This window comes from Pinus tabuliformis, chromosome 8, assembly GCF_031772625.1.
Source record: "Pinus tabuliformis cultivar Carrire ecotype Pingquan chromosome 8, CPIR1, whole genome shotgun sequence".
Classification (NCBI taxonomy): domain Eukaryota; kingdom Viridiplantae; phylum Streptophyta; class Pinopsida; order Pinales; family Pinaceae; genus Pinus; species Pinus tabuliformis.
Genome location: NC_142294.1, coordinates 1,814,561,727 through 1,814,589,054, shown reverse-complemented (window position 1 = coordinate 1,814,589,054; position 27,328 = coordinate 1,814,561,727). Strand labels below are relative to the sequence as shown.

Here is a 27,328-nt window from a genome sequence, read left to right as displayed (position 1 = left end):
TATTAGGGGTTTACGCAGTGCATTATATTAGATATTTTTTTTTGGGATTCAACTACGTTAAGTAAGTCATTAACGTATGACCATTTCCATGAGAGGTAGTCGTAACGGACTAATTTCTCATGATTTTTGAATTGTTCACTTAGCACTCATTGCATCGGGAGATGCTCACAGGGGTGAAGAAGTGGGATTGAAACTAGTGAAATGAATCCCACTTCTTCACCCCTGTGAGCATCACCCGATGCAATGAGTGCTAAGTGAACAATTCAAAAATCATGAGAAATTAGTCAGTTACGACTACCTCTCATGGAAATGGTCATCCGTTAATGACTTACTTAACGCAGTTGAATCCCAAAAAAATATCTAATATAATGCACTGCGTAAACCCCTAATACTTAAATTCAAAAAAGAGTGAAGGGATCTCTACTTGAATGGTTCATGAGGCACAATACTTGCTAAGGTTTTGCAAATGGGGTAGCAAGCTAAGTGGGCTTGATTGTGGGGAAAACTCCACAGTTAAGCGCGGTTGAGCCAGAGGAGATTTGGGATGGGTGACCTCCCGGGAAGTCCTGGTTACCAGGTGCAAGCCTCAGAAGTGACGATTGACGCTATGTGATTCATTTCACTAGTTTCAATCCCACTTCTTCACCCCTGTGAGAATCACCCGATGCAATGAGTGCTAAGTGAACAATTCAAAAATCATGAGAAATTAGTCAGTTACGACTACCTCTCATGGAAATGGTCATACGTTAATGAATTACTTAACGCAGTTGAATCCCAAAAAAATATCTAATATAATGCACTGCGTAAACCTCTAATACTTAAATATTTTTTATGCCTCTTATAAAAATAATAAACACATCACCTTAACGCTTTAATTTCGGTAGTAGCATCATCTATGATGAAGGCAAGAACATGCCAATCTGGTCACTCTTTGTTTCCAATTGCAAATAAGGCCAACATCCATTTAGAAAGATCAGCTATAGTATTGCGTGATGATATCACCCAAGTTACTGGAACCCCATTGTGATGTTCGTCGAAAACCATTAAGGTGTAAAGTTGATACTGCATTACAAAAAATGTGCATAATTATATTTATATAAGATACATGCATTAGTATGAGGTTAAATAAATGAATCAGATTTAGGATAAATATGTACTCACACCGTACTTATTTGTACTAAATGTTGAATCCATTGAGAAAATATTATTGTGAGAGTATTTCAGCATCATTGAACACATCCACTTTGTTTGTATGCCTATGATAAAAGGGATATTTTCAACAAGATCTTGTTTTTGGTAGAAGAAAAAACTCTCTGGGTGTTCCTTATACCAGCATTCTACACTGTTTGGATCACTTTGATATTTAACATACTCTAGCCTTATGGTATCATTATAAATGTTTAATATATCTTGTCTTGTCATGTATGTATCTCGGGATATCCTTGTGTATAACTCACCAGATCCATTCTTCACATTAGAGATGAACTTTTCCCATATCATTGTAACATTAAAACATCTTTTAATGAAATTTTGGACACTAGATCGCATATCCCTTGTTAAATGTGGTGCATAATTGAATCTCATGGGCCTACCGATTGCATCTGTCCCATGACAAATAACATTGGATTTATCAATATGCCTACATGCAATATATATTATTACAACATCATCTGGTCTAATTTGAAGTCGTCGCACAAAGAAGTGACAGTGGCAACCAACTTTAATACTTTCATGTCGATTGCGGTTTGTCTTTGGATCTAAGGATGCACTCCTAATTCTCCTTTTCAACTGTGGACCATATGAACACCAACAAATGTACGTAAAAAAATTACTACAAATTAGATATAATATTTATGCATATTGAAAAAATTATACGTATCTTGAAAAAGCATATAGAGACTCACACAGTGTACTCCAGATATGTTGAGTAATAGGTGTGTTTGATATCTTCTATTTTTTGACTTCGATGATACTTAAGAAGAAATTGAGTGGTTGCACTTTCATTTGATTCCTCTCCACTTATGAAATCATCAAGTCCATAATATGGAATAACTGCAACTTGGTCCCCATCAATCTCTGTCCATGTTAAGTCTTTTGCTGAAAATTGTATCATATCTTCCAGGTCTTCAACTTCCAACTCGTTAATCCTCTCCCACTTAGTCATTCTTAAAATACCTATACAAATTGCATTGAAAATAATTTAGTTTGAGTAAATATTATGGCCTTGATTAATGCATAGCGTACTAAGCATGGAAGTCTCATTTTTAGGTAAATATTTTATACTTTTCACGTAAACCACTTTGGGATTAAGTAATATTGATGGGATCTTAGATGACATTGTACGATAAGTAAGATCATAATATATTGGGTCATTAATAAGCTTAAATATTTCTGGCAAATTTAGACTAACCATGTATGACATATGAATTCTTTCTGGAGGTGATGCCACCATGTTATTGTCAAGGGGCGACTTGTGATGAGTCACTGAGCTGGAAGGGGTCAAAGGGAACTTCCTATTACTGAAACATGAGATGGTGCGCTAATGGGTCCCTTCAAATAGGGATGAAAGGGAGAGACATAAATCCTCTCCCCAACAAACCCCCCATTATCAAGAGTAAAACCACTAAAAAACTTTGTGAATTAAGATAAGAGGAAATCCCCTCTATTAAATCTTCTTTGAGAAAAATACACGGTGGTGGTGACTTAGTAATGTTATAGAATAGGATAGGGACTCAACTAGGATAGAATAGAATCAACTAGCTCAAAAAGACAAGACTCACCAAACCACACCTCATTTTGCAATCTAGTTCCTCTAGCTAAAAGGCCAAAGCCTATAACCATCATCCTTGGAGAATAAAAGGTGGCACCTCTCACCAAATCAAAATTGTGTGGAACCAAATAGTTGCTCATGTAAGCAATGAGGGGATTTGGTTATCTTCACTTTACATGCCCCACAATATGATTATTAGATTTACTATGTGCCTCCATAAATAAGAGATACATGTCTTGTCCTTTATGAGAAACTTAGGGAATATGGTAAATGCCCAACTTATCATTGATAATCAATCCCCCCTCTCTTTTAGTAATAATGCATTGATTTGCATATATATCGATCAAGGAATTATTCTCCCTTAAAGCATTCAAGACGTTAACCCTAGATAGTTTTTGGATACCTATTTCACCCACTTTAGTATTAGAGCCAAAAGAGTGTTCAATGGAGTAATGTGAACCATACACCTTGTTACATTCTAAAAATTCATCACCACCTTCAAATTTTGAAAACCAAAGTAAAATGAAGCCTTGAAAACATCAAATAGTGCACAAGATTCAACATAATTAATTATTGAAATATCAAGAACCCAAAGAAATGGACTTTCAATTAATCCTATAGGATCTGTAATAACCCTTGTATCACCCACCACCGCACTTTATAACATGATAATTAGTGAGTTAAGAAAATTAGTAGAGTTTTTAGAATTTTAATTGAATCATTAATAATTATTAATGGTAAGGATTTAATATTCTAGAATTTTTATGTTCTTTTTGTCTTTTTAATTAAATTGACTAATTAAAAAAATGCCACATAACCAAGTGTCATATAAAACAAGTTATGGTTTTGGGTCACGTAGTATTGATAAGTTTTGATATTGTAAAAAAATTTATTTACACTAGCAAATCTCCATGGTAAAGTGAGTGTGAATCTCAATTACTAAAAACCTTGTTACCTGTTTTTGTAAATGTATATAGTTTTAATTTTTGTATTACTTGTTTTTTATAATTAATAATAATAATAATAATAATTTAAAAATAAATTATAATTTAGTTAATTTTTTTTTAAATCTTAATAACATGAGATATATTAAAGTAGCGTGTTTTTTTATTGATTATGAATTGATGTCTATCAATATTTATTAGTCATCTAATTTATATGGTTGCACTAATTTTACTGAACTTTTCTAATCAAACATTTTTTTTCAAAAACAAGAGCATTGGAAGTAAAATTTATACTTTGATATATGTATAGAGAGAGAGAAAGGCATGTCTCCTAAGAATTATAGTCCTACTTCTGTCACAACATTTGATGAGTTCAGTAGGTTATTTATTCAATATACCGTTCATTTTTTAAATGATGTTAGCTATATTTTTTTTTCCACTTATAAACAAATGTTAAGAACATTGTTTTGGCTCCTAAGACATAAAAATTAATAAACCGTAACTGGTTATATATCATTTAGTAACAAATTTCAAAATCTCAATGATTATTGTTTACATTATAATTAATAGTAATAACAATAATTTAATATAAAATTATAATTTAGTTGATTTTAATGTTTTTTAAAATCTTAATAAGATGAGATATAGTGAAAGACGTGTTTTGTTATTAATTACAAATTGATGTCCTTTTCAAAATTATAATCTCACCAAGCTTGCATATTCTCTATGGCCTTTTCAAAGTGGGGAAATTAAGTAATAAAAGGTGGCTGCTAGATCGAGCTCACTGAATGTTCGGATCTTGCTTTGTCATGTGCCTTTATTCTTCACCTTGCCCAACTATGTGCCTCGAGTGAAAAGGGAATTTTTTAAGTCAATGAAATCATTCTTTAAATTTTAAATAAATTTTTTATCATTAAAACTAAATAGAAATTCCTAATTGGTTTTCCATGAGTGAGATTGTGAAATCCATAATTAAGTGAAAACATTTACATTAAAATAAAGCAATGGTTGCTGCCAAAAACGATCAACGTTGGATGTGGCCATCTAGTTTTTAAAAAACATATATCCCTCACAATAAATTTTGTATAAAAAATTTGATGACAACACCCCTCGCCTTCATCATTCATAATTCTAGTCTTTACATAAAATTACATTGCGTTTCTCATGTGGGAAAATTCATACAAACATGCAACGGGCGACTTACCTGGTCTGGATGAGGAGGGTAGACAAGGAGGCTGAGAAAGCTTCCAATGACGAGTGAAACAAACCAAAGTTCATATGGCACCACACTACAAAAAAACAAAAAACATCATAAAAATTCAAAAAAAGTCATAAAATTTTCATAAAAACATCATAAAATTTTCATAAAAACATAATTAAATTATGACCTTAACGGCTTCGACTCAGCTTCCACTCGGCTCAATATACCTCAGCTTCCACTCGGCTCAATATACCTCAGCTTCCACTCAACTCAACAAACCTCGTCTTACAGTGCTCAGCTTCCACTCAACTCAACAAACCTCGTCTTACAGTACTCAGCTTCCACTCAGCTCAACAGACCACAGATAGAAATCAACAGCGCTCGGCTCAACAGATGTTAGCTTACAACGCTCGACTTCCAATCAGCTCGATAGGCCACAAACATAAATCAACAACGTAGAAAACTATGTAGCAACTCTGACCAGTCATATATATAAAAAAAAATCGTCTCGATAAATAATTTGGCCGAAAACCCTAGTTTGGTCGAACAAATAGTTCGGCCGAATTATTTATTTGGTCGAATTTCGTTTAATGATTGGCGTTAGTTTAAATGGCCAAAATTTCTGTTGAGCATTTGTATAATAGTTCGGCTGAAAAAAAAGAAAAAAAAATTAATTAATTAAAAAAAGAAAAAAAAAAAATTTTAAAAATTGTTTGGCCAAGAAATTAAGATTGTGAATTTTTCTGGGGTATTTCTCACAAAAGTGTAACCCATCTTCATGTTTCCACCCACCCCTGTATGTTAGCGGTTTCCATCACCATCAACAACACCCCACTAAATATTTAGTATTTTGCACATTATCAACTTGAAAAGTATCATACACACCTCAAATGAAACCTCCTTTCTTTCCAAAGTTGAATATGCTAACATATTAGACAATGTTGGGCCTGAGTTTGGTATCTTTTGCAAACCCTAGGTTTGTGATATAGCCATTAACTTTCCCCACTATATTGCACCATTTCCATAACATTAATACTATTTTTCGCATAAGAATGATACTCTTTCTCACTCAAATATGCCTATTTTGCTCCAAATGAAAAACACTATCAATACTTAATGTGCATTGACTTTAAAAATAAGCTAAGCATATGATTTTCAAGCTTTAACAATGTTGATAGTGTTAGACTTGCCTTCGTTAATTTGCACCTAATCTACTCATTAGTACCATTTTTCTATCCATTAGTTCATTAGTTAATTTATTAATTTTCTAAGTAATAAAAATCATTTTTAAATAATAATAACATAATTCAAGAGCATAATATAGCTAGCAATTAAATATTAACATATAAGACCTCATTTGTGAGATAAACAACTCTTTCCATACAAAAATTTCACTACTTAATTTATAAAATAAAAGTATACATATCTTCCGCTCCTTTATATTCAAATATAAAACATATAAAATAAAAAACACATAATTTTTAACCAACTTATTGGAGTTATAATTAACTAGTAATAATTTTATAAAATAATTGATTAAATATTTAAAATATTTAATTATTAAGGAGTCTATAATTCTACATTTAGGGATTCAAATATGTCTTAAAAGTGAAATGGTCCTTCATGCTAATGGACCCATATAAGCATCTTTCATGAGATATTTGGGAACAATAACTTATACCAATGCTTGATGGTCCCAAAAACTATAATTAGTACAATTTCCATGTTTTGTCATTTAAGAATGAAGCATCGAATGAAGTTAAGTTAGTCGTCCCCATAATATCATTGCTCACCCTAGCTTACATACTTAATATTAAACAATGAACAAAGTTAACATAAGTTGATGCACCCCGCATCTTTGCTTTATTAGAAGCATAAGTTGAGGCTTATTTAGCCTAATAACACCCCTGTTTTTTAATTAAGTAGATTATGGAGAGTCCTTTACCAGATCTCAAGGTATGTGGTTAAAGATGATAATGAGTCATTGAGAAAGGTAACTTTTAAGTGTAAAAGCATAGGTTGAGGCTTCTCGAGTCTAATAATACCTCTTTTTTTTTACATAAGTAGATTGGAGAGGTCTTCACCATGAGATGTCATGGTATTGAAAGTTGAGAATGAATTGTTCAAAAAGTAATATTAAGTTTAAGTTATTATGAAACAATATATAAATTATTGTAGATATTCACCCGAAATAATTTATTATAGCCTACATTGTCATTTTTGAATTTTAAATTTGTTTATTAAATTATTATTCAAATATTTAAAAATAATTGAAATAAAAAATAAGTAAATGGAAATATTAGTTATATGATTTAATAGAAGATGTAATTTAGAAAATATGATATCAAAGAAATCTAATTAAAAAGCAGACTTATATTCTATTATCTTTTATTTAATTATGAAACGATACATACAAAAAAATGAGTATTTATTACGAAGTTTTTTTTGACATTGTATTCTAAATGGTTCTTATGTTATGCTCTTAAATCTAACTCTTAAATGCTCTACTCAACCATGAGACAATACAATGCTAGAAAGACAGAACCCCATCTCTTTCTAGTGACCTGGTGTTTAACATAGCTTGATAATGATTTTAGATTAGGGTTTTCACATGTCTCAACACTTCGTTAGTGTTAAATACATAGAAATATTGAAACCCATAAAAGAAAAAAATGTAAATGAATATAGAAATCATATAATTTAATACAAGATATAACTCAGGGAATGTCATATCATAGAAAACCTAATTAGAAGGTGAGGCTTATACTCTACTATTTTTTATTTAATTATGGAAATACAAATACAAAGAAAGGGGTATTGACTATCGAGTTGCCTACGCCATTGTTGTCTATATGGTTGTTGCAAATTATCTTTCTCCTTTGTTTTGATCTCAAATCCCACTCCTAGATGTTGTGCTCAACTATGTTTTAATACAATCCTAAAAATATGGAACCCCTTCTCTTCCTAGTGACGTAGTGTTTAACATAGATTGGAAATTATTTAAGGTTTAGGGTTTTCACATTTTTCAAGCCACTATTAGTGTTAAGATTTTGGACCTTTTAGGATCTTCTTGAATGTCCACACGTGACTAACTCCACATATCTAAGTAATGGCGTTGATGCAGCATCCACTTAGTACCACCATGTGAACAAGTTAGCTCAAATTGTGGGAGGAATAGCTTCTACATATGAAATTTGATTAAGGTGATTTTCACATTGTTTGAAAGCTAGAATTGGTGTGTAAAATGACATCAAGTGGCAGAGAGCTATGCTCACAAAATTTTCACTCATTTCATATCCCAAAATAACTTTAGAGGGCTTTAAATTCTAAATCTCAAAATTAAGACATATCATAAAATATGTCACAAAAGATAATTCCTCCAATTTTTCTACCCAAAAAATATCAAAATAAATAACAAATTATCTAATAATTCATTTTAAATCAGATAAAAGAATGTTTCTTTTCACTTTTTATTTGTAGAATTTATTTTAATGTATATCCAGGTGAAACAAGAATTGGAATGTTTTGTGTAGCATTGTCTTGTTATTCTTAATATGAAAAAGTAAAGTATTTATGTATTCTTAAAATGGAATGTGTGTTACTTTTGTGGTGAGGAGAGGCATATGTATAAAAAGAAATTACATACATAAAGCAAAATGAAAAATAAAGTGTGACTTTCCCTTTAAGTTAAGCTATGTGATCAATCAAATAAGGAAAATGGTTTTAGTTTGTTTTTCATATGATAAAAGGTCCTATGAAGACCTATTCGTCCTTTCCACTGTACAGGTAATTTGGCCTTGCGGAGATATCTTTTATGATGGGTACTGGGGCTATGTCCCGAAAGAACTAGTGATGCTTCTAGCAGCCAAAAAATGACGGGTACTGGGGCTACATCTCGAAAGAACTGGTGACACTTCCAGCAGCCAAAAAATGACAGGTACTCGGCTACGTCCCAAAATAATTGGTGACGCTTCCAACAGCAAAAAGGATAAACCAAGGTATTGAATGAGGCTTTAGTGCTTCCCACACCTCCACCTATAGGGAAAGATGCCCTAAAATTTGGCCAATAGGATACCTTCGTCTCATGGAGGCAGTCAAGTCTTTAGCTTGTTGGTAATCGGTTATCAGTACCGACCACTATACAGGTCAGGTAGCCCCATATAGTACCGCACACACTGAGCCTAAGCCGAACCCCCTCTGAATCAGGTCTTTGTGCTACCTGGGTAGTCTTTCCTGTGGGATGATTGAAGGATTTGAAGCACCCTAAAAGACAACTTCTATATTTCAAAATGTAACATGACCATGGCGGCTTATTGGATGCCTACCCCCAGCAGTCCTAATCTAAACTATAAATTATTTTGTGGCCCATGGCGGGAAATTTAGTTTGTTCAAGTTATGATTGCTTTTAGGTGTCTTCCTTCACTTATGGTGTGAAAAATTAAGCTTAAATAAACTAAGTACAAAAGGTCCTTACACTTGATTCCCTTTGTTCAAAATTTAGAGTAGCTTAGTGTGTGTAGTGAAATGTGTGTGGAAGTGACAAAGTGAACATACAAAGTCTGTAGTCATGTGGATATGTGATGATCCTTTACAAAATCGTCTACTTACACTAAGTTATGTTTGTTCCTTACCTGCAAAGAAAATAATGTGTAGTTGATGGGCCACTTACTTCCTTCCTATTACACTATGTGAGCCTAAAATGGGAGATGGAAAACTAAGTGCTTTGATAAAGATTTAAGATGCAAGCCCAGGATCGTCTAAAAGACGCAAGGGAAGCAGGGGCTACTCCCTTTCTTTAATAACACCAGTTCCTAGTTCCAATGCTAATGAAGTAAAAATGATTTGGTTAGTAAAAAATATGAGTGGATTATGGGCCACTTACTCCTTTGCTAATTAAGCTATGTGACTTGGGTAGAATAGAAAAACAAATTGAAAAAATGTGTGGATTATGGCCACTTACTTTTCCCCTTAATTAGGCTATGTGTGAAATGTAAAAATTTTAAAGTAAAGGCTAAGTAATTGCCTACTAATAGTGATTATTAAAACAATCTGAACTATCTGGAAAAAAATTGCAGAGGTGAAGGCAATTCACTAAAGGTTGTCAGTCACCCACGAAAGAATAATTATAAGGATTGTTTTTGTTCTCTGTAAACCATGGGGTTAGGCTCTGCACAAGTGAGCAAACCATGTGTCAATCTGCAATAAAATGATAAGTGTTAAGAAAAATTATAGATATTAAGAGTGAGAATGATTATAAGCAATATGCATTATCAATGTTCTAAATTTAAACTTATATGATTAAGGAACAACATATTTTATAAATGATACTATACTATAAATGATTTAATTAAAATTTACAATCTCACTAAAACAAATTAGTATTGAAGAAATAAAGGCAAAATGTATACCTTTATCATAAATTTAGTTAAATTAAATGACATCCTAAGCAATAACACAAGGCCTTGTGCAAGGAAATTAAAGTAGAGTATAAAGAAATATCAAAGTACTTTGCAAAATAAATGCAGAGATAAAAAATTATACTAATTATATGTTATTAGTCAATCCAAAATGCGTTATGTCATATTTTTTCTCAAAACTTTGGAAATGAGTGGATATTTATGGTAGGAATGTAGCTCGAATAAAAAAGAGGAATAATCAAGAAACCAAATCTATTAGAACCATTTTCCATACCAATTGAGTGTTGGGAAGAGGCCATAATGGATTTTATTTCAATTATACCAAAGTATGAAGGAACAAATTTCATTATGGTTTTGGTGTTTTGACTCACAAAGTATTTCCACTTTTGTAGAAAAGAAGCATCAAAATGGTTTCTGAAGAACAATCTGCAAAGGAAGAAAATCGTTGTCAAGTAGAAACCCACCATGAAAAGCGTTGCATACATGATGAGCAGGATACAACCTTTAGAATAGACTCATTCACCCCTTATTGCACACTCAACTTTATTGTGACACAAACACGTAACGCAAAAACATCAAAGGTAAGGCAAAAAGGAAAAAATGTAATGGTATGATGTCAATATATCCATAAAATTGATATATATATATATATATATATATATATATATATATATATATATATATATATATATATATATATATATATATATATAAGATAACTATCTTCGTCGATAAGATAAAATTGGATAAAGTCACTGTATAAGATGACTCGTCAATAGTATAATGATATATCTTCTATATCATTAAATCAATAAATCAGAACAAGATCCAATAAGAACCATGGATAGTTGGTTCACTCATATTAATTTTGAAGCAGAAAATATTCAATTAAAAGAATTATATTTTTTGAGGCCTAGTTTAAAGAGATAATTTTTTAGTATGACCCATGATGAAATTGTAATGTTTCATCATTTAAATTATATATTTAAATATGATGTAGATTTAATACATTAAATTTTTTATGATATATTCCATTAAATAAATTCAATAATTTAAAATTATAATTATCTCAATTTCACACGCCGAATTAAAAAATCTTAAAAAAAACAAAGAAAAATAATAGCATTAAACTACACTTCATGTTAAAATTTATAATGAATTATATAAATATCATTAAACTCATCATAGAATTTAGGTAAAGAATTAAAAAATTAAAAGAAGAAACAACTCGTAAAATTTAATAATTTTAATAATTACCTTTTTAATTTTGGACAATCGCTTGACCATATTTAACGGAGGAGGAATTGCACACTATGAATCCTTAGTATCCTATCCATGTTGGGGAGGGAAAAAAAAATTCTGTTCAAATTTCTAGCATTGTTCTTTTGATTGCTCCTACTGATGGGGATGAACAAAAATGAGTCTAATCCTATATCCAATATAATTCTATGTATAGTATTCAAAACTGTCAATGTAGGAAGTGTATGTATGAATTTGGGGTTATACTTTGAAAAACTGAAGGCACTGTTCTTTGTCTTGTAAACTTCACTTGATTGTTCTGCAGATTTCTATAGATCTTCCAGTGTACCATCCACCATAGTTGTAGAATTTTAGTGCCAATAGCAACCAAAGAATGTCTTTGCACCATCCACATTAGGGAAATAAGGTGGTTCAAAATATATCTGACACAGGGCATCATAAGCACCTAGATATGATGGACCCTTCATTTCAATGCTACCCATGGCTGCTACTACCAGCTGCTGATATGAGAAGAAAAACCTTTTCACTGCGGCTTCTATTGCCTGGAAGGCCAACAGAACATGTATTGTTGCAACATGATAAGCACCTGAAGTGCTATGTGAGGGAAGTCCATGTGAATGAAACAAATGCATAAGTGCCTCCTGGAGCCTTGGTCCACCCTTTGGATCAGCCTCAACACCCATGACTTTGGGCACCAGATGCCTTAGTTCCTTGCATGCATTTGTAAGGTCTCTGAGGGGGGCAGACTAAAGGCAATATGTGCCTGCAGGCGTATTGGTGCTGCTAATTGCCAACTAGTGTTTAAGGCGAAGGAAATCATCTGGGTCCATCACTAGAAGCAAATTCACAATTTCTGTGAGCATCTTCCATATCCTTTCAACCATCCAACAGTCTGCGGATGCTCCTATGAAATCCCCAGAGTCTATTCTTTGATATATTTTGTGCAACAATTCTTGGGCTACAAATACCCATGCCTCAAAGATCTGGAGGACATTGCAGAGTGTGGCATCTTCTGGATTATGGAACTATTTATGTTGTTTTAAACAGTGCAAATAGCTTGGCTTGCATATTTTATCATATTCAAGAATAGGCTTACCTGACAAATTTGGTTCCCCCAGACCTAAAGTGAAGGGAGTCCTCTGCATATGGCCTTCAATGGCAAGCCATATTCTAGAAACCATAGCTTCAGCTCTTTTCCATGTACCCAAACGAGGAATTAAGCTCTCTTCACTTGTTCTGCTAACCACAGGTAAAGCACCAGGTCTCTGCCATACCTCCTGGGCAACTTTCGTAGCAAGAACACCACTACTTACTGACAATTGAACAGTGGGAACCTGCTCATCATCTTCACAAATCATTGAAATCAACTCAATCCGGGAACGAATTAAGGATTCAAGCCTTCTCTTCCATTATGCTATGTCAATATAAGTCCTCGTGTCATAGAGGACAGACGAAACAAACCAAAAAGTAATCTCCAATGACTGTAAGGCAGGCTTTACCAAACCCTCTCTAGACCAACCAGGCCATTCCTTGAATTTACACATGCCACTAAGCTCGAGGAGATGCACATACTGCTCATAACCCGCACACTCCATGGAGGAGGGCTCTATGGACTCTTCAACAAAGGAAAAACAGGATGCCATTTATTTACAGGACATATTTTTTCCTGCAAACAAAACTAGGAGAATAAAGACACCGATGCTCTCCATATTTTTGTAGAAACACCAAAACACAAAAACTCTAGTCTAGCAACAATAGAATACCACTCACAAAAGAATTCTCTGCAATTGTGAGATTGATAAGGCTACAGAGATGACCTATTTCTGGCAGAATTTGGCCTGTGAGATTCATGTTTGAAAGATCCAGAGAAATAATATGATCAGAGTGATCACACTGGATACCTGCCCAGGAACAATGATATTCATTGTAATCAACGATGCCTGATTTCAGAGCAAGCAACAGCTTGGCATCAGAAGAATGAGATGAATCTGCTGTAATAGAAAACCCCATAAACAAAACCAGGAGAATAAATACACCGATGCTCTCCATATTTTTGCGGAAACACCAAAACACTAAAACTCTAGTCTAGCAACAACGTAATACTACTCACAAAAACTTGAAGTTTCTCACAGGAATTCCAAATCCCAAATGGCTTTAAGCCCTCATTTCCTCCCTCCCTTGGCCCAAGACACAATATCAGACAATTTTTTAAGGAGCTAGATACACAAAGATCATGAAAACACCCAGGAAAGCCTATCCCATTATCATCTGCTCCACAACTCACACATATCCACACAAGGTCAATTTAATCTCACTTCTGAAAGTTTCCAATAGTCGTGTCATCTATATGTCATAAATGTCAAAACACTGGCACATACTGATTCGACTTGCAAATTACCATAAATGGATTCTTGCTCTTCAAAGCTGGGGCCCATGAGAACCGAACGAACCGGGCCCACGATTATAAGAGTGGGAAATTGTAATCTCAATCAAGTCTATTGGATTTGAACCCGAGACCTGGTAGATGGAGCCAGGCATAGCATGGGTGCGAGGCACCCTAATTGGAACCAGAGCCTTTGGCATAATAAGCCTTGCCATGAACAAGTCCAATTTAATCCCCAACAGTAGCATGGAAATGTGCCACTGTTTAAGCCCGTGAACGTGCATTGTATATTGCCAATTGGTGGCAACAAAACACAATAATATAGGAAGGGGATTAGGAATGACAGTGAATTTCTTTATTTTTCTCCCTTCATCGACCCCTGTGCAAAATTTCAACAGGAACCTAAGGACCCTACTCTCGCTGGCCAACTAATTTCCACACCACCTCGCTCATACAAACACACTCAAAACGCTCTCGCGCCCAAAGACAAAGTGAGAAAAAGAATCAAAACATTAGACATCATACCAGACACATTTGATACCCCACAAAAATGCCATTAAATCAAAAAAGTTACATTTTACCATACTTGGTTTTTGTAAATCATGGAGACTGTTTTACATTTATCCAAAAACATAACCACAGAGGCTATGTGTATTTGACATTTTCAGATGGTAACCTTGCAAAAATATTACATTTATGCATAGTTTTTTTTTTTTTTTTTTTTTTCCAGAGAGAAAAAGCATCATTGTATTATATTGAGACAATATAAAGACATCAAAATATACAAAAGGGTGGCTCATGGAACAACCACAATAGAAACATCAAGGACAGATACAGTATCGGAGGTCCATAAAGAGAAATATACAACAACACAAGCCAGATCATGACATATAGAACTGAGAAGCTATACAGGATAGCCAAAAGGCATGTCATAAACATCAACAAAGGTTTAAACCAAAACCATTTCAGAAGAAAAAAAATAAAGCATCAAAATTTAATAACCAGGGATAACGAAATCCTGGACTAAACAGGAATTCTCTTCCTCCTTTACTTCCATAGACCATGATCCAGAGTCAAATAGCAGACCATCCTTGGATAGGCAATCAGCTTGGAGATTCTGTTCATGACCAATGAGTTGAATGGAACAATCTCTCGTGAGCCCCCATAAGAACATTATCTTGTCCATCCAACCTGTCATGAGAGGGCTCCTTATGTGGCAAACACCATTTACATGATCGATCACCTGCCTGGAATTACCAAAGATTGAAATAGCCTGAACATCGAAGAAAACACAGAAGGCAAGAACGCCCGCTAGAGCTTTAGCCTCAGCCATCCTATAAGAGCCTATTCCTCCATTCCAAGAAATTAGAAATTGAAGCTTCTCGTCCATGCAAATGAGAACTCCGCAGCCGCATATATTTTGTTGTTCAGCACCGGCAAAGAATGCACAAGGGAAGCTGTTGAGACAACATTCTTTTTCTTTCGCGATTGCATTCTTCTTTTTGGGCTGCCTTTTTGGAACTGAATCATAGATTGCAATAATGTGTTGCAGAATAGAATTAAAGGGTTCCTTTGAGTCTTTGAAGATTTTACAATTCCTCCACTTCCATGCGCACCATAGCACAATAATAATGAGAAATCGCCATGGCTCTCTTTGCCCGCTCCACCATTCGAAAGCTGCATGGGTAGAAACAAAAGCAACGTGAGGAAAACCATAAAGGATAGCCAGATCATACCAGATTTGCAGAGAGGATTTGCATTGGAAGAACATGTGGTAATTTGACTCATCTGATTCGCACATCGAACACCTGCTTGGACCGTGCCAGCTTCTTTTTCTTAAATTATCCCATGTCAAATTCTTGTTGTTGAACACCAACCACGCGAAGCAGATCATTTTAAGGGGGCATCCCGACTTCCAGAGGGCCACAGGAAACTTTGAGCTTGAGTGAGAGACCTTTGAATTGATCATATCAGAGTATATATCTTTTACCCGGACCGGCAGTTGAGCATTTGGCACAGTCCAGATTAAGTGATCAGCCGACCCAGAGCGTTGAAGCCCACGGCCACCGAGAGCATCTTTGACAGAATTCCATGACAAAACCAGACTCTCCGGCAAACAAAGATCGTTGGCATCCTTCCATAAAGGGGCAGGGCCGTGCCAGGCGGATATGAGCTTGTCCCATGTAAAGATACCATTCCTGTGAAAGAAGGATAAGAGACTCTCAGGAATGGAAATGTCTTCGTGACCGCACACAATGGGATCGATACCAATTAATATTCTGCTACCAGAATGGATCCTCCACTTCAGATTCTTTAAAAAGTATTGCTCAATCTTCCGAAGACTAAGCCAAATAGCAGATCCATGCTTGGTTCCAATCGATCCAGTTCTGAACCAGTATTCCAGATTTTTACCTTTCATGTATTTCAATTTAACAGTGACACTCCATGGCCCTTCCCCGAAGATACCTCTCCAGAGCGATTTACATAGGAGCGCTTTGCCGAAAGCCCTTAAATCCATTAATCCCCATCCACCAAGGCGCTTGGGTAAAGATATTCTTTCCATTTTGGCAAGATGGAATTTCCGCTGTTCTGACTTACCGCCCCAGATAAAATTAGCTGAAACCTTGTTCATCTTGTGAATGATGCTTGCAGGGAGGTAGAATAAATGAGCCCAATAGACAGCCATCTGCGATAAAATGGCTTGAGATAATATAAATCTACCTGCCAAGGAAAGACTCCTGTATTCCCATGCCGAAATCTTTTTATAATATCTCTCTATTAACCATTGCCAGTCATTCTTGGAGTAACCCTTAGCTTTGAGCTGAAAACCTAGATATTTAAGGCCATCCTTGAGCGATCTTGTCTCTATACCAAACAACTCAGAGATCCATTTCACCAATTCCATGTTGATATCATTGTGAAAAAGGGTGGATTTCGCCTTGTTAATTATAAGCCCAGAGGCTCTTTGGAATCTTTCAAGAATGTCATTTAAACAAATCCACGAAACCCTCACTCCAGACGCATGCCGAGGGGAAAGCGTGAAGAAGAACGCCAGCATAAGCAAGAAAACAAGAGGAATTGGAGCCAGAACGGGATCACCAGGGAGGAAAGGTGCAAGGAAAGGTGTTGTTAGTCTCCATTGATAGAAGAGGTTGTATCTAGGTGCCGACAGGTGCCTGCATGTCGATAGGGAGTGATGCATGGGAAAGTAACAGCTAGCAGCCTGGCGAAAGGGATCGTGGATACATGCATTGGTCCATATGCAAACCTTCTGGCTGCGATTGGTCGAAACTATGGCAAAAGAGCTGAGGCATTGGCTAAAGGATTTCTTCAGCGCGCTTCCCCGCTCCGGCATGTGTCTCCACCACAGAAGAGGAAAAAACAAACCTGCTTCCAATGTTCAGAAATTGCTTCCAATGTTCAGAAACTTCAATGGCCTCCAATGTCCGAATTGCTTTCCACTTGCATCTAATGGATTAACCAATGACTTGGAATTCGATATGGTTGAATTGGTATCTTTTCATTTCAGGTAGGAGTAGAATATGTGTAACTTCCTGCATATATTGCTTTTCTGCACTTGCATATTCTGCAATTATGTAACAGAGGGCCTGAAGGGCTAATCAACGATTGAAGGCGGGAAGAGCAATTAAATGCGCATAGAAATGACAAATATGTTGGGGGCATGCGAATTGAATGCGAGGTAACGCCAATGTATGATGTATGGGCTATGTAATGTATATGGAGGCCGTTGATATCAATGGATGGATGTATGGGCTCAAAGGCTGCCAGATGACGTCAAGGATGCTCGATGGATGTATGGGCTCAAAGGCTGCCAGATGACGTCAAGGATGCTACTGCCAGAGAGTTTCGAGAGTTGAACTGTCGGCAGGTACTGTAAGGGCCGGGCATTAAATTTCCTATAGGGGTGGAAATAAGGCTCACCGTTGAAATGTCTCCCCTCTTATTGTGTAATGATGTCATGAATTGAATTTTGTGTACTCTATTATTAATTATTATGTATTATATCACTAATTACTATGTACAATAAATATAAATAAATTGAAGAATAACATTATATATTAATTAATAACATTATATATTAATTACTATGTACCATAAACACAACACAAATGGTTTGTAATTAAATTCAAAAATTACATTTTATCATTCGTGTAAAGTATTGAATAGACAATTTTTATGGATTTTATTTTTTAATTTACAAAAAAATAATTTAAAAAATATAAATTTGAAAAAATTACATAAAAATAATATGTATACAATTTGTACAACTCTCATTATATGAATCTATACTCTAATGACATGACATGACATGTGTTTTATAATATGAGCATTATATAAAAATTGCAATCATTCAATATTAAATAAATAATTATTAACTTGTTATCATTCTCTTCAATGTCAATTATATATATATATATAACTTTTATCTACCAAAAAAATATTTAATTATATTAAAAAATTAATAAAATAAAGGTTAAACAAATATTCATATAATTTATTTTACAATTTTATTATTCTTTAGAGTACATACAGCGCATCATGACATTAAAATTTCTTATTAAACTAAGTAGCAAAAACCACTATACAACTTTATATATGTTAAAGGATTACCATTTAACTATTTATATTAAGTGATTTGCCAAACGAGTTAAGTGGTTTTTGATTCTTTCCTTATAATTTCACGTGTTATTGTTGTTGTTTAAATAGTGTTGTTTGTATACTTTCCAAAAAATTTATTGGAATTCCAAATTTACGGTGTTAAACTGTGAAACTCTAAGTTGGCTATTTTGGCCTCGAAGACCTTCCAAAAAGTCTAGCAAGCTAAGCCCACGCGCGTCGGCCACTGTTCGAAACTCGACAAATACAGATTCATTGGTACGTGACAATAGCACTTAAGAAATTCGTCAAATTTCCAGTCTAATCACATTACAACGATATGAACATCAATAATTACTATGGTCATTTACACCATAGTCAATCTAATCATTTTAAATTACAACAACAATATGCACGTATATTTATTTGTACGATGATATTGAATGGAAAATTAATTAAAGTGATTGTGGGTTGATTTTTTTTTTAATTAATGGAATAAAAGTATTTATATGAGAGCAATATCCCCCCATCCAGCATTTACTCCATCCAGGGATTATGTTCAGTTTTGGATCGGGGGTAGATTTACTTCCTGTACAATCCTGATCTCAACCTAATTAAGGAAGGGGATTTTCTACCAGGGGTAAGATTTTCTCTAGTTCCAATGGAAAGTGGGCCAGACGCATCTGCCACGGAGGCTATGATACGTGCCACCATCCTGGCAGAAAGGACTCGAGAGGGATCCAAGGTGTCCGCCGGGTGGCATGCCACTGTGGACGATATGATTTTTAAGCTTGCATGGCATGCTAAGGATGGGCCCCCTTTTTACTTTCCATATCAGGGCGCATTTTGTAAAAGAGAATCCCATATGAACGAAGGGTGAGTGAATGAAAAGGTGTCCCATTACAATAAAGTCAGAAATCTGGTCAAAACTTCCTCTCCTCCTAAAGCTATCACTCTGGATAGTTCTTATCTCTCGGACAGAATTGGTAGTCTTCAAAATCTTGCATTGGTTGGCAGGTGGCACTTCCCCGAAATGGACGATGATGCTATGAGGAAATGCCTCGATGAACGATGGAAGCCTTTGATAGGTTATACCCCCATCATCTCACGCCTCATGAAAGAATGGTATTGCTTCCATTTCCTAAAGGCTTCAGACTTAGAGGTTGTTTTCAAGAGTCCCTGGGTATGTGGTAGAAGCTTTCTAGCCCTCTACAGATGGTATATCGGGTTTGATCCATTAAAAAACACACCTTCAAATAGTTTGATCTGGGTTAAACTCCCAAATCTTCCACTAGAAATGTGGTCCATGGAATCTCTTGCAGAAATAGGAAACTCCATTGGAAAATTCGTTTATGTTGATCCATGGTGCCGAGGAGAAAAAGATAAAAGGGTAGCGTGGATTCTTGTAGAGAAGGCATATAAAGGGGGATACCCTGATCATATTGAGATTGCATGGGGGCGCACAAAAATTAAACAAAGGTTAGACTTTTGGGGTATTCCTTTTAGGTGCTCCTCTTGCCACAGAACTGGGCACCTGATAAAAAATTGCAGACGCCATGCAATTCCGAAAACAAGGCTGGTCCATCGCAGAATTCGGGAGGATCCGTCCATTCCCCTTGCAGAGAAGCTTTCTTCATCTTCAGTAAGCCTATCAGTGATTGATCCTATTGATGAATAAACTATAAAAAGCTCGGAGCCAACTCTGTCTCATCGGCTATCTCCACAGGACTTTTCTTTAGGGCCCGATATCAGGCAGTCCCCCCCCAGCTAATCCTGTCTGTCTTGATAATAACAGGTCTTCAAAAAATTTCTATGCGCCCATCCCCGAACCACCGGATGACAAGGCTGTCCCTTCTCCTCCGCCAATGCAATTAAAAGATTTTATTGTTGGCTCCCACTCTATCACGATCTCATCCTCCTCTCCGACACCGGAAAAGATTTCTCGTCCATCCACTAAAGGCAAAGAGCCTTGGGTGGCAGCCACTCCGTTCAATTCCGCTGAGTCTTCTCCGGTTAACCGCTATGATAGTGATATTGATTTTCTGCTCAGTAAAAAATCTCTCGAGCTGGAACCTTTGACCATTCAAAAACTAAATAGCCCTGCTTCACCATTCATAAGCCCCAACTCCGCAAGAAATATCACTATTAAGAAAAAACATAATGGAGGTAGTCGGCATTTTAGAGGAAGAACGATTGATTCAGAGTCTGGAGTAAGGAACTTAGCCCTTATAGATGTTCCCATTCATGATATGACTGATCTTCAGCCCCTTAGAGCGAGCATGGCTGGTGAGCCTTCCAAATGACTTTTATTTCTTCCATGAATATTAGGGGTTTAGGTGCAAACCCAAAATTCTTGGCGCTAAAGGAAATCTTCCAATCAGCTTGTCCAAAAATTATTCTAATCCAAGAAACCATGCACAACAGCCGGGCCTCCATTTCCTACTTTAGGAAAATGTTTCCTACTTGGTTTATGGTTGCTTCTGAGGCAAGAGACCTTTCAGGGGGTCTGGCAGTCTTATGGGATCCTGATTGGATCAATGCCAAAGCATACACGTGTTTTGTTGGTATTCTTATATCGGCTCTCCTCAGAGGTCAAAGCTTCCACATTAATATTCTAAACACTTATGCGCCCTATAAGAACAGATTCCCCTTCTGGGAAAAAATGTTTGCCTCAAAAATTTTTGAACTTGAATCTCTGATAATTGTGGGAGACCTAAATCTTACCCTAAGCTCTGATGAATGTTGGGGTAAATGCAGAAAAAGGGATCCGCTCGCTGATCGATTTAAGATAGAACTTCTTAACAAAAATCTTGTGGATATTGCTCCTACTAAATTGATGCCAACATGGGACAACATCAGATCAGAGGATTGATCGGTTCATTCTACATGCGAGCATTATAGAAAAAATGGGCATGCCCATCTCAGTTATTGGGTCAGCCTTCACTTCTGATCATAGGCCTATTTTCCTAAGCTGGCGGGAGAAGGGTATCAGAATGGGATACCCCTTCAAATTTAATCGAACTTGGTTAGAGGACCTAGATTTCAATGAAACTATATCCAAATCTTGGAAGGAATTATCAGCAAGAGATTTATCCCCCCCATTTATGACTTTTAGAGAAAATATGGTGGTATTGAGAAAGGTGACGAAGGAGTGGCAACAAGATAAAAGAAAAAAGGACAGGCATTTGCTTCAAGACATTCAAAAGGAGTTGGACAACTTTTTGGGGGCTACGAATGTAAATGAATTTCCTCTCAGTATTAAATTTCGCATAAGAGATCTGGAAAAAAGAAAACAAAAGCTTCTGGAACAGGAGGAGGCTTCTTGGAGGCTTAAAAGTAGGGAAATATGGCTAAAGGATGGCGGTCGGAACACTATATTTTTTCATAAGGTTGCAAATGCAAGGCAGGAAAAAAATACAATATGGAGAATTACTGATGGCAAGGGTGGTTATTTCGTCTCCCAACAGGATATTTCAAATGAAGCAGTGAAGCATTTTAAAAATCAATACAAAAGGAGGGAAGACTGTGATTTTCAGGATGTTCTTTGGGGGATCAAATTGGCTCCAAAAATGTTTGATGATGACAACAACTCGAGGTTTTTTCAGCAAATCACAGAAGAGGAACTTCTTGGAATTCTCAAAGCTTTTAAAAAGGATAAAATCCCTGGCTCGGATGGCTGGACCATAGAATTCTTCACCCACTTCTTCGACATCATAAAAAAAGATCTACTGAGAATGGTAGAGGCATCCCGTATGTCTGGAAGTGTTCACCACATCTTATCATCCACCCTGATTGCTCTAATCCCAAAAAAGGATGAAGTGGAATCTTTTTATGATTTCAGGCCGATATCATTATGTAATATCTCCTTCAAAATCATCTCCAAAATTATTGCGGAGAGACTGAAATCGACGCTGGCCTCTTTCCTTTCCAAAGACCAACATGCTTTTTTGAAAGGATGCAACATTTTGGATGCTGTTGCTATCACACAGGAAAGCCTGTTCTCAATGATATCAAGGAAGATGGATGCAACCATCCTTAAAGTCGATCTGCAGAAAGCCTACGATTGTTTGGATTGGGGATTCATGAGGTGTTTACTGGCTAAGATTGGTCTAAACTCTTAATCCATCAATTGGATTATGTCATGTGTTGAGAATGTCCATTACTTGGTGATTATAAATGGAATGCCTTCTCATTTCTTTCCAGCAGAAAGAGGGCTTCGCCAGGGGTGTCCCCTCTCCCCTCTTCTCTTTATTCTGGCGATGAACTCTCTCAGTCTTCAGATCAATAAAGTCGTGGCCGAAAAGTGATGCAATCCGTTTAGGATATGCAGGGATATCTTTTTGTCTCACAATCTTTTTGTTGATGACGTGCTCATTTTCGCCATGCTGTGCAGAGCTTCCTAGATCTGCCTCAATGACATTCTTAATAGATTCCAAAGGGCTATTGAGTTATATATTAACAAAGGAAAATCTTCCCTTTACCATAATGACACTAACATGGATATGGTGATATGGATTACTGAGCTACTTGGTATTGGTTCGAAATCGATTAAAGAAGGCTTGAAATATCTAGGATTTCAATTAAAGACCAAAGGCTACTCCAGAGCGGATTGGCAATGGGTACTGGAAAGATTTTATAAAAAAATCTCGGCCTGGGAATACAGGGCTCTCTCTCTGGCAGGGAGACTTATTCTATCTCAGTCAGTTTTAGCGCAGTTAGCTGTTTATTGGGCTCATATTTTCTTCCTTCCAGCTAGCATTATTCATAAGATGAATAAATTGTTGGCAAATTTTATGTGGGGTGGAAGGTCCAATCAGAGTAAAATCCACTTGTCGAAGCTGGAGAAAATCTCGTTGCTAAAGAAGCTTGGTGGATGGGGTTTGCTTGACATGCGATCTTTTGGCAGAGCGCTATTATGCAAATCGCTGCTGAGGGGCATTTTTAGAGATGGTCTGTGGAGTCTAACTATTAGAAAGAAATATCTGCAAGATAAAGATCTGGAATTTTGGTATAGGAGGAGATCAATCGGAATTAGCCACAGATCTGCTATATGGCCCAGTCTGAGGAAAGTCCAGCAATACTTCTTGGAGCACCTGAGTTGGAACCTTTTCTCTGGAAAATGAATATACATCGGCATTGACTCCATCGTGGGCGGGCGCGATCGTGCTATTTTCACTGAAAATCTTATTCTTTTCCTTCATAGGAATGGCATTTTCACGTGGGATAAACTAATTTCTTCCTGGAATGGTCCTATTCCCTTGTGGAAAGATGCACATGACCTTCATTTTCCTGTCTCGCTTCTTCAAGAATGGAAATCAGTTAAAGATGCTTGTTGCAGCATGGGAATCCATCGCTCTGGAATAGTGGACCAGCTTACATGGATTGTTCCAAATGCGAAGTCGCCTGCTAGTGTTAAAGACATATATGCTGATATGATTTATTCCAAGGCTTCAATCTCCTGCTCTATATTCCCCCAATGCTTCTGGAAATTGGGATGCCCTCTCAAAATGATCTTATTCTCTTGGCTGGTCTTCAACAACCGCAATTTGTCTTGGGACAATTTGAGGAAGAGGAGCTGGCATGGTCCGAGTCGATGTTCCATGTGTGAAGCTGCGGAGGAATCAAACCTTCATATGTTCTTCCAATGCAGTTCTTCCCTTCAGATCTGGTACAAATTGTCTCTGCTTTATGGTTTTCCTCATATTGTTATTGTTTCAGCCCAGGTTGCTTTTCAATGGTGGTGAGCGCAAAAGGATACTTGGCGCTCTCTGTTTATCATAGTCTTATGGAGCTTATGGAAATGGAGGAATGCCAAGATCTTCCAAGACTCAAAAGAGCCTCTAAAATCATCCATGCATCATATTTTGTTTGCTCATGATATGTTGCCTGTTAAACAGCACAAGATAAAATCGGACCGCAAAAAACAGGTGGCAAAGCCTCTCAATTGCATGCCCTGTGCTTTCTTTGATGGAGCCGAACAGAATAATATCTGTGGATTTGGGGTCGACGTCATCATGGACGAGAAGCTGCAATGTTGTTTACCTTGGAACGGGGGGACTGGTACAAACAGCTTGGTTGAAGCAAGGGCTCTTGCTGGACTGCTTGCCTTCTGTGTGTCTTTTGAGATTTAGAACATTTCAATATTCGGTGACTCTAAATCCATGATTGACCATGTTAGGGGAGCATGCCGCATCAGAAGTCCTCATTTATCAGGATGGATGGATAGGATTATGTATTTCTGGAATAACATGGATCAGTGCTCAATTAACCACATCCCCCGTTCCCAAAATGTTCATGCTGACCGTCTATCGAAGGAAGGACTGTCTTTAGAGCCTGGTTCTTGGTCCTTGATGATTTCTGATGATGATTTTTCTTGCTTCATCCAGGATTTTTCCATCCCTGAACTATGATCTGACCCTTTTGTTTCTTCCTTATCCTTACTGGCTACTCAGATAGCCTCTTTTTGTTATAAGTATTCAGTCATCTGTTAATCCTGGCATTTGTTAAGACTGTTTTTGCTCTGATTTTGGCATAATGAAGTTTTGATCTCCTTAGGGAGATCCTATGTCTGTAAGTTTTGTTTTTCATATGCTCGCAAGGACGCTAGTTTTGGCCCTTGCTGTCTCTTATATGTACTCTTTATATTGACTCAATATAATACTATGATGATTTTTTCTCTCTGAAAAAAAAAAAAAAAAAAAAAAAAAAAGAAGAAGAAGAAGAAGAAGAAAAGAAAAGAAAAGAAAAGAAAAGAAAAAAAAAAAAAAAGAAGAAAAAGAAAAAGAAAAAGAAAAAGAAAAAGAAAGAAAGAAAGTATTTATATCAATCTATTAGTAAAAATATTTATAGTATTATCTCAATCAGTTCAATTGATATAGAAATAAAAAATTTAGATTTTATAAATTAATATATATTTTAAATTAAAATTATTTTTTATTTATAATTATAAAAAAAAATATTTATATTATTAATCTCGATCAATGGGGGATAATACAATCATGGATTGGAGAATGGCGAGGGAGGGTTTCGTTTCTGGAACCCTAGGCCCTAGGCCTAGGTAGTGCAGGTCTGCGCAGGTGACACGCAGGTACGGAGTAGGCAGCGCTGGCGACAGTACAGTACTCGGCGTGGGTCGAAGCCGATGACGACAGCTAGAGGAAAAAAACCCCTATCAAGTTGGCGGTTTGTAGGTTTTGTTTTACCTGGTCACGGGGGCGGTTTCAGAACTTTTTACTTTCCAGTGACTTTCTTGGAAGTTTTTACTGTCCAGGCCAGCTGCTTCCCTGAGATTGTAAACTGTAAGCGGTTTTCCCAGCGTCTGTCTCGGGCTGTGGTTGAAAGGCTATATTCCCGGTCTACATCAAAACCATGGTAAATTCGAGCGAAGCTTTGGAGCTAGACCCTTCTCCTGAAGACCTGATAACGGTTTGGGGTAGAGAGTTTGCTGCTCAGGCTCTGGGAGAGTCATTAGGCAAGAAAGAAGGGTTAGGAGCTGCTGCGGGCGCGGGGGATGCAACTAGAGCCACAAGCTATGTCAAGGTTTTGTCGGAAGAAAGTTGGGACCTGTCGGGGTTTCTGGGACCTCCTAGGAAAGAACCTGTGAAAGGCTCCACCATTGCTGCGACGCCATCCTGGGAAGACAAGGTTACTAATTTGCAGTCTGGTAAGTTACTATCTCCATCAAAAATTTTCTCCCCATCTGGGGGTTTAGAAGATATTATAAATTCGGTCCAAAATGTTGGTGTCTGGAGACCTGTTGGGGGTTTAAAATCCTCAGGGACCGAATCCGGGAAGAGCCCCCATCTGTTTGCGGTCAATAGGGATCTGTTCCCTAAGGAAACGAAGCAGGGTTTATCGGGGACGAAGGTAGTTGAAGCGGCCAGAGGCGCCAGGCACGTGTTGGGTGAAAGTGCCGGATTATCTCATGACCTTGCCGGGGCAGGGAATGGTGGCAGTCCGATTGAAGGACTTGTCGAGGCCCAGACAAGCAAAAGGATTGAGCATGCAGAAGGAGCGGACAATGGAGACCGGAGGAGAGATGAAGAACAATCTCAAGAACCTGGAGACAAGTTTGATGCATCTGATGTTAGAAGAATAGGGGGGAAAAGGAAGAAGTCAAAACCTTTGAAGACAAGGGAGATTGCAGAGGTGGTTCTGGGGATGGATGTGCAGGTTGAGGATGTTTTAGATGTGGCTGGGGTCACGCTGGTGGGAAGAATTAGAGGACAGCCAATCTCAGGCATAGCCTTTAGGCGATGGGCGGAGAATCAGTGGTCGGGTACTATGGCGGCCACATTCAAATCAAATGCGCTTGTCAAGGGTTGGTTTATGGTCAGATTCGACTGTAAGGAGGCTATGGAGTGGGTCGAAGGGCAGAACTGGGCATATGGGAATAGGCCGGTTTTTTTCAAGAGATGGACGCCTCTCTTTGATGCTGAAACAGAGAGGATGGACGAATTCCCGGTCTGGGTAAGAATACCAAATCTCCCCCCATACCTTTGGGCGGACTCGGTTTTCAGGTCGATAGGGAATGTGTTGGGGACTTATCTGGATGCAGATAGATCCTACTTGCAAACTTTGGAGAAAAGGGTGGCAAGGATCCTGGTAAAACTCAATCCAAAGGAGGGCCTAGCAAAAACTATACCTCTTCGCTATAAGGAGTACAGAATTGAACAGAAGCTTGATTACGAACATCTTCCGTTTCGTTGCCACTGCTGCCATGAATATGGTCATTTG

General features: G+C 36.8%; 1 protein-coding gene and 1 pseudogene across 1 annotated transcript; both read right to left on the bottom strand.

Moving 5' to 3' along the window:
* Positions 1-11,942: 11,942 nt before the first annotated feature.
* Positions 11,943-12,275, bottom strand: LOC149243526 (nematode resistance protein-like HSPRO2 pseudogene; annotated as a pseudogene).
* Positions 12,276-12,386: 111 nt separating this feature from the next.
* LOC149243525 (nematode resistance protein-like HSPRO2) lies at positions 12,387-13,641 on the bottom strand. The gene is made up of 4 exons (XM_089371234.1): positions 13,356-13,641; positions 13,092-13,207; positions 12,689-12,926; positions 12,387-12,604 (listed from the first exon to the last, which is right to left on the bottom strand). The coding sequence occupies exons 1-4, from the start codon at positions 13,639-13,641 to the stop codon at positions 12,387-12,389; spliced, it is 858 nt and encodes a 285-aa protein (XP_089227360.1).
* Positions 13,642-27,328: the final 13,687 nt, after the last annotated feature.

Excerpts from the sequence above, each read along its gene's own strand:
- LOC149243525 (XM_089371234.1), bottom strand. The coding sequence starts at position 13,641 with ATGGAGAGCATCGGTGTATTTATTCTCCTGGTTTTGTTTATGGGGTTT. Across the intron at positions 13,208-13,355 it reads AGAGAATTCTTTTGTGAGTG|AGTCCATAGAGCCCTCCTCC; the intron begins GTATTCTATTGT and ends CCTTTGTTGAAG. Across the intron at positions 12,605-12,688 it reads GGGGGAACCAAATTTGTCAG|AAGATGCCACACTCTGCAAT; the intron begins GTAAGCCTATTC and ends TCCATAATCCAG.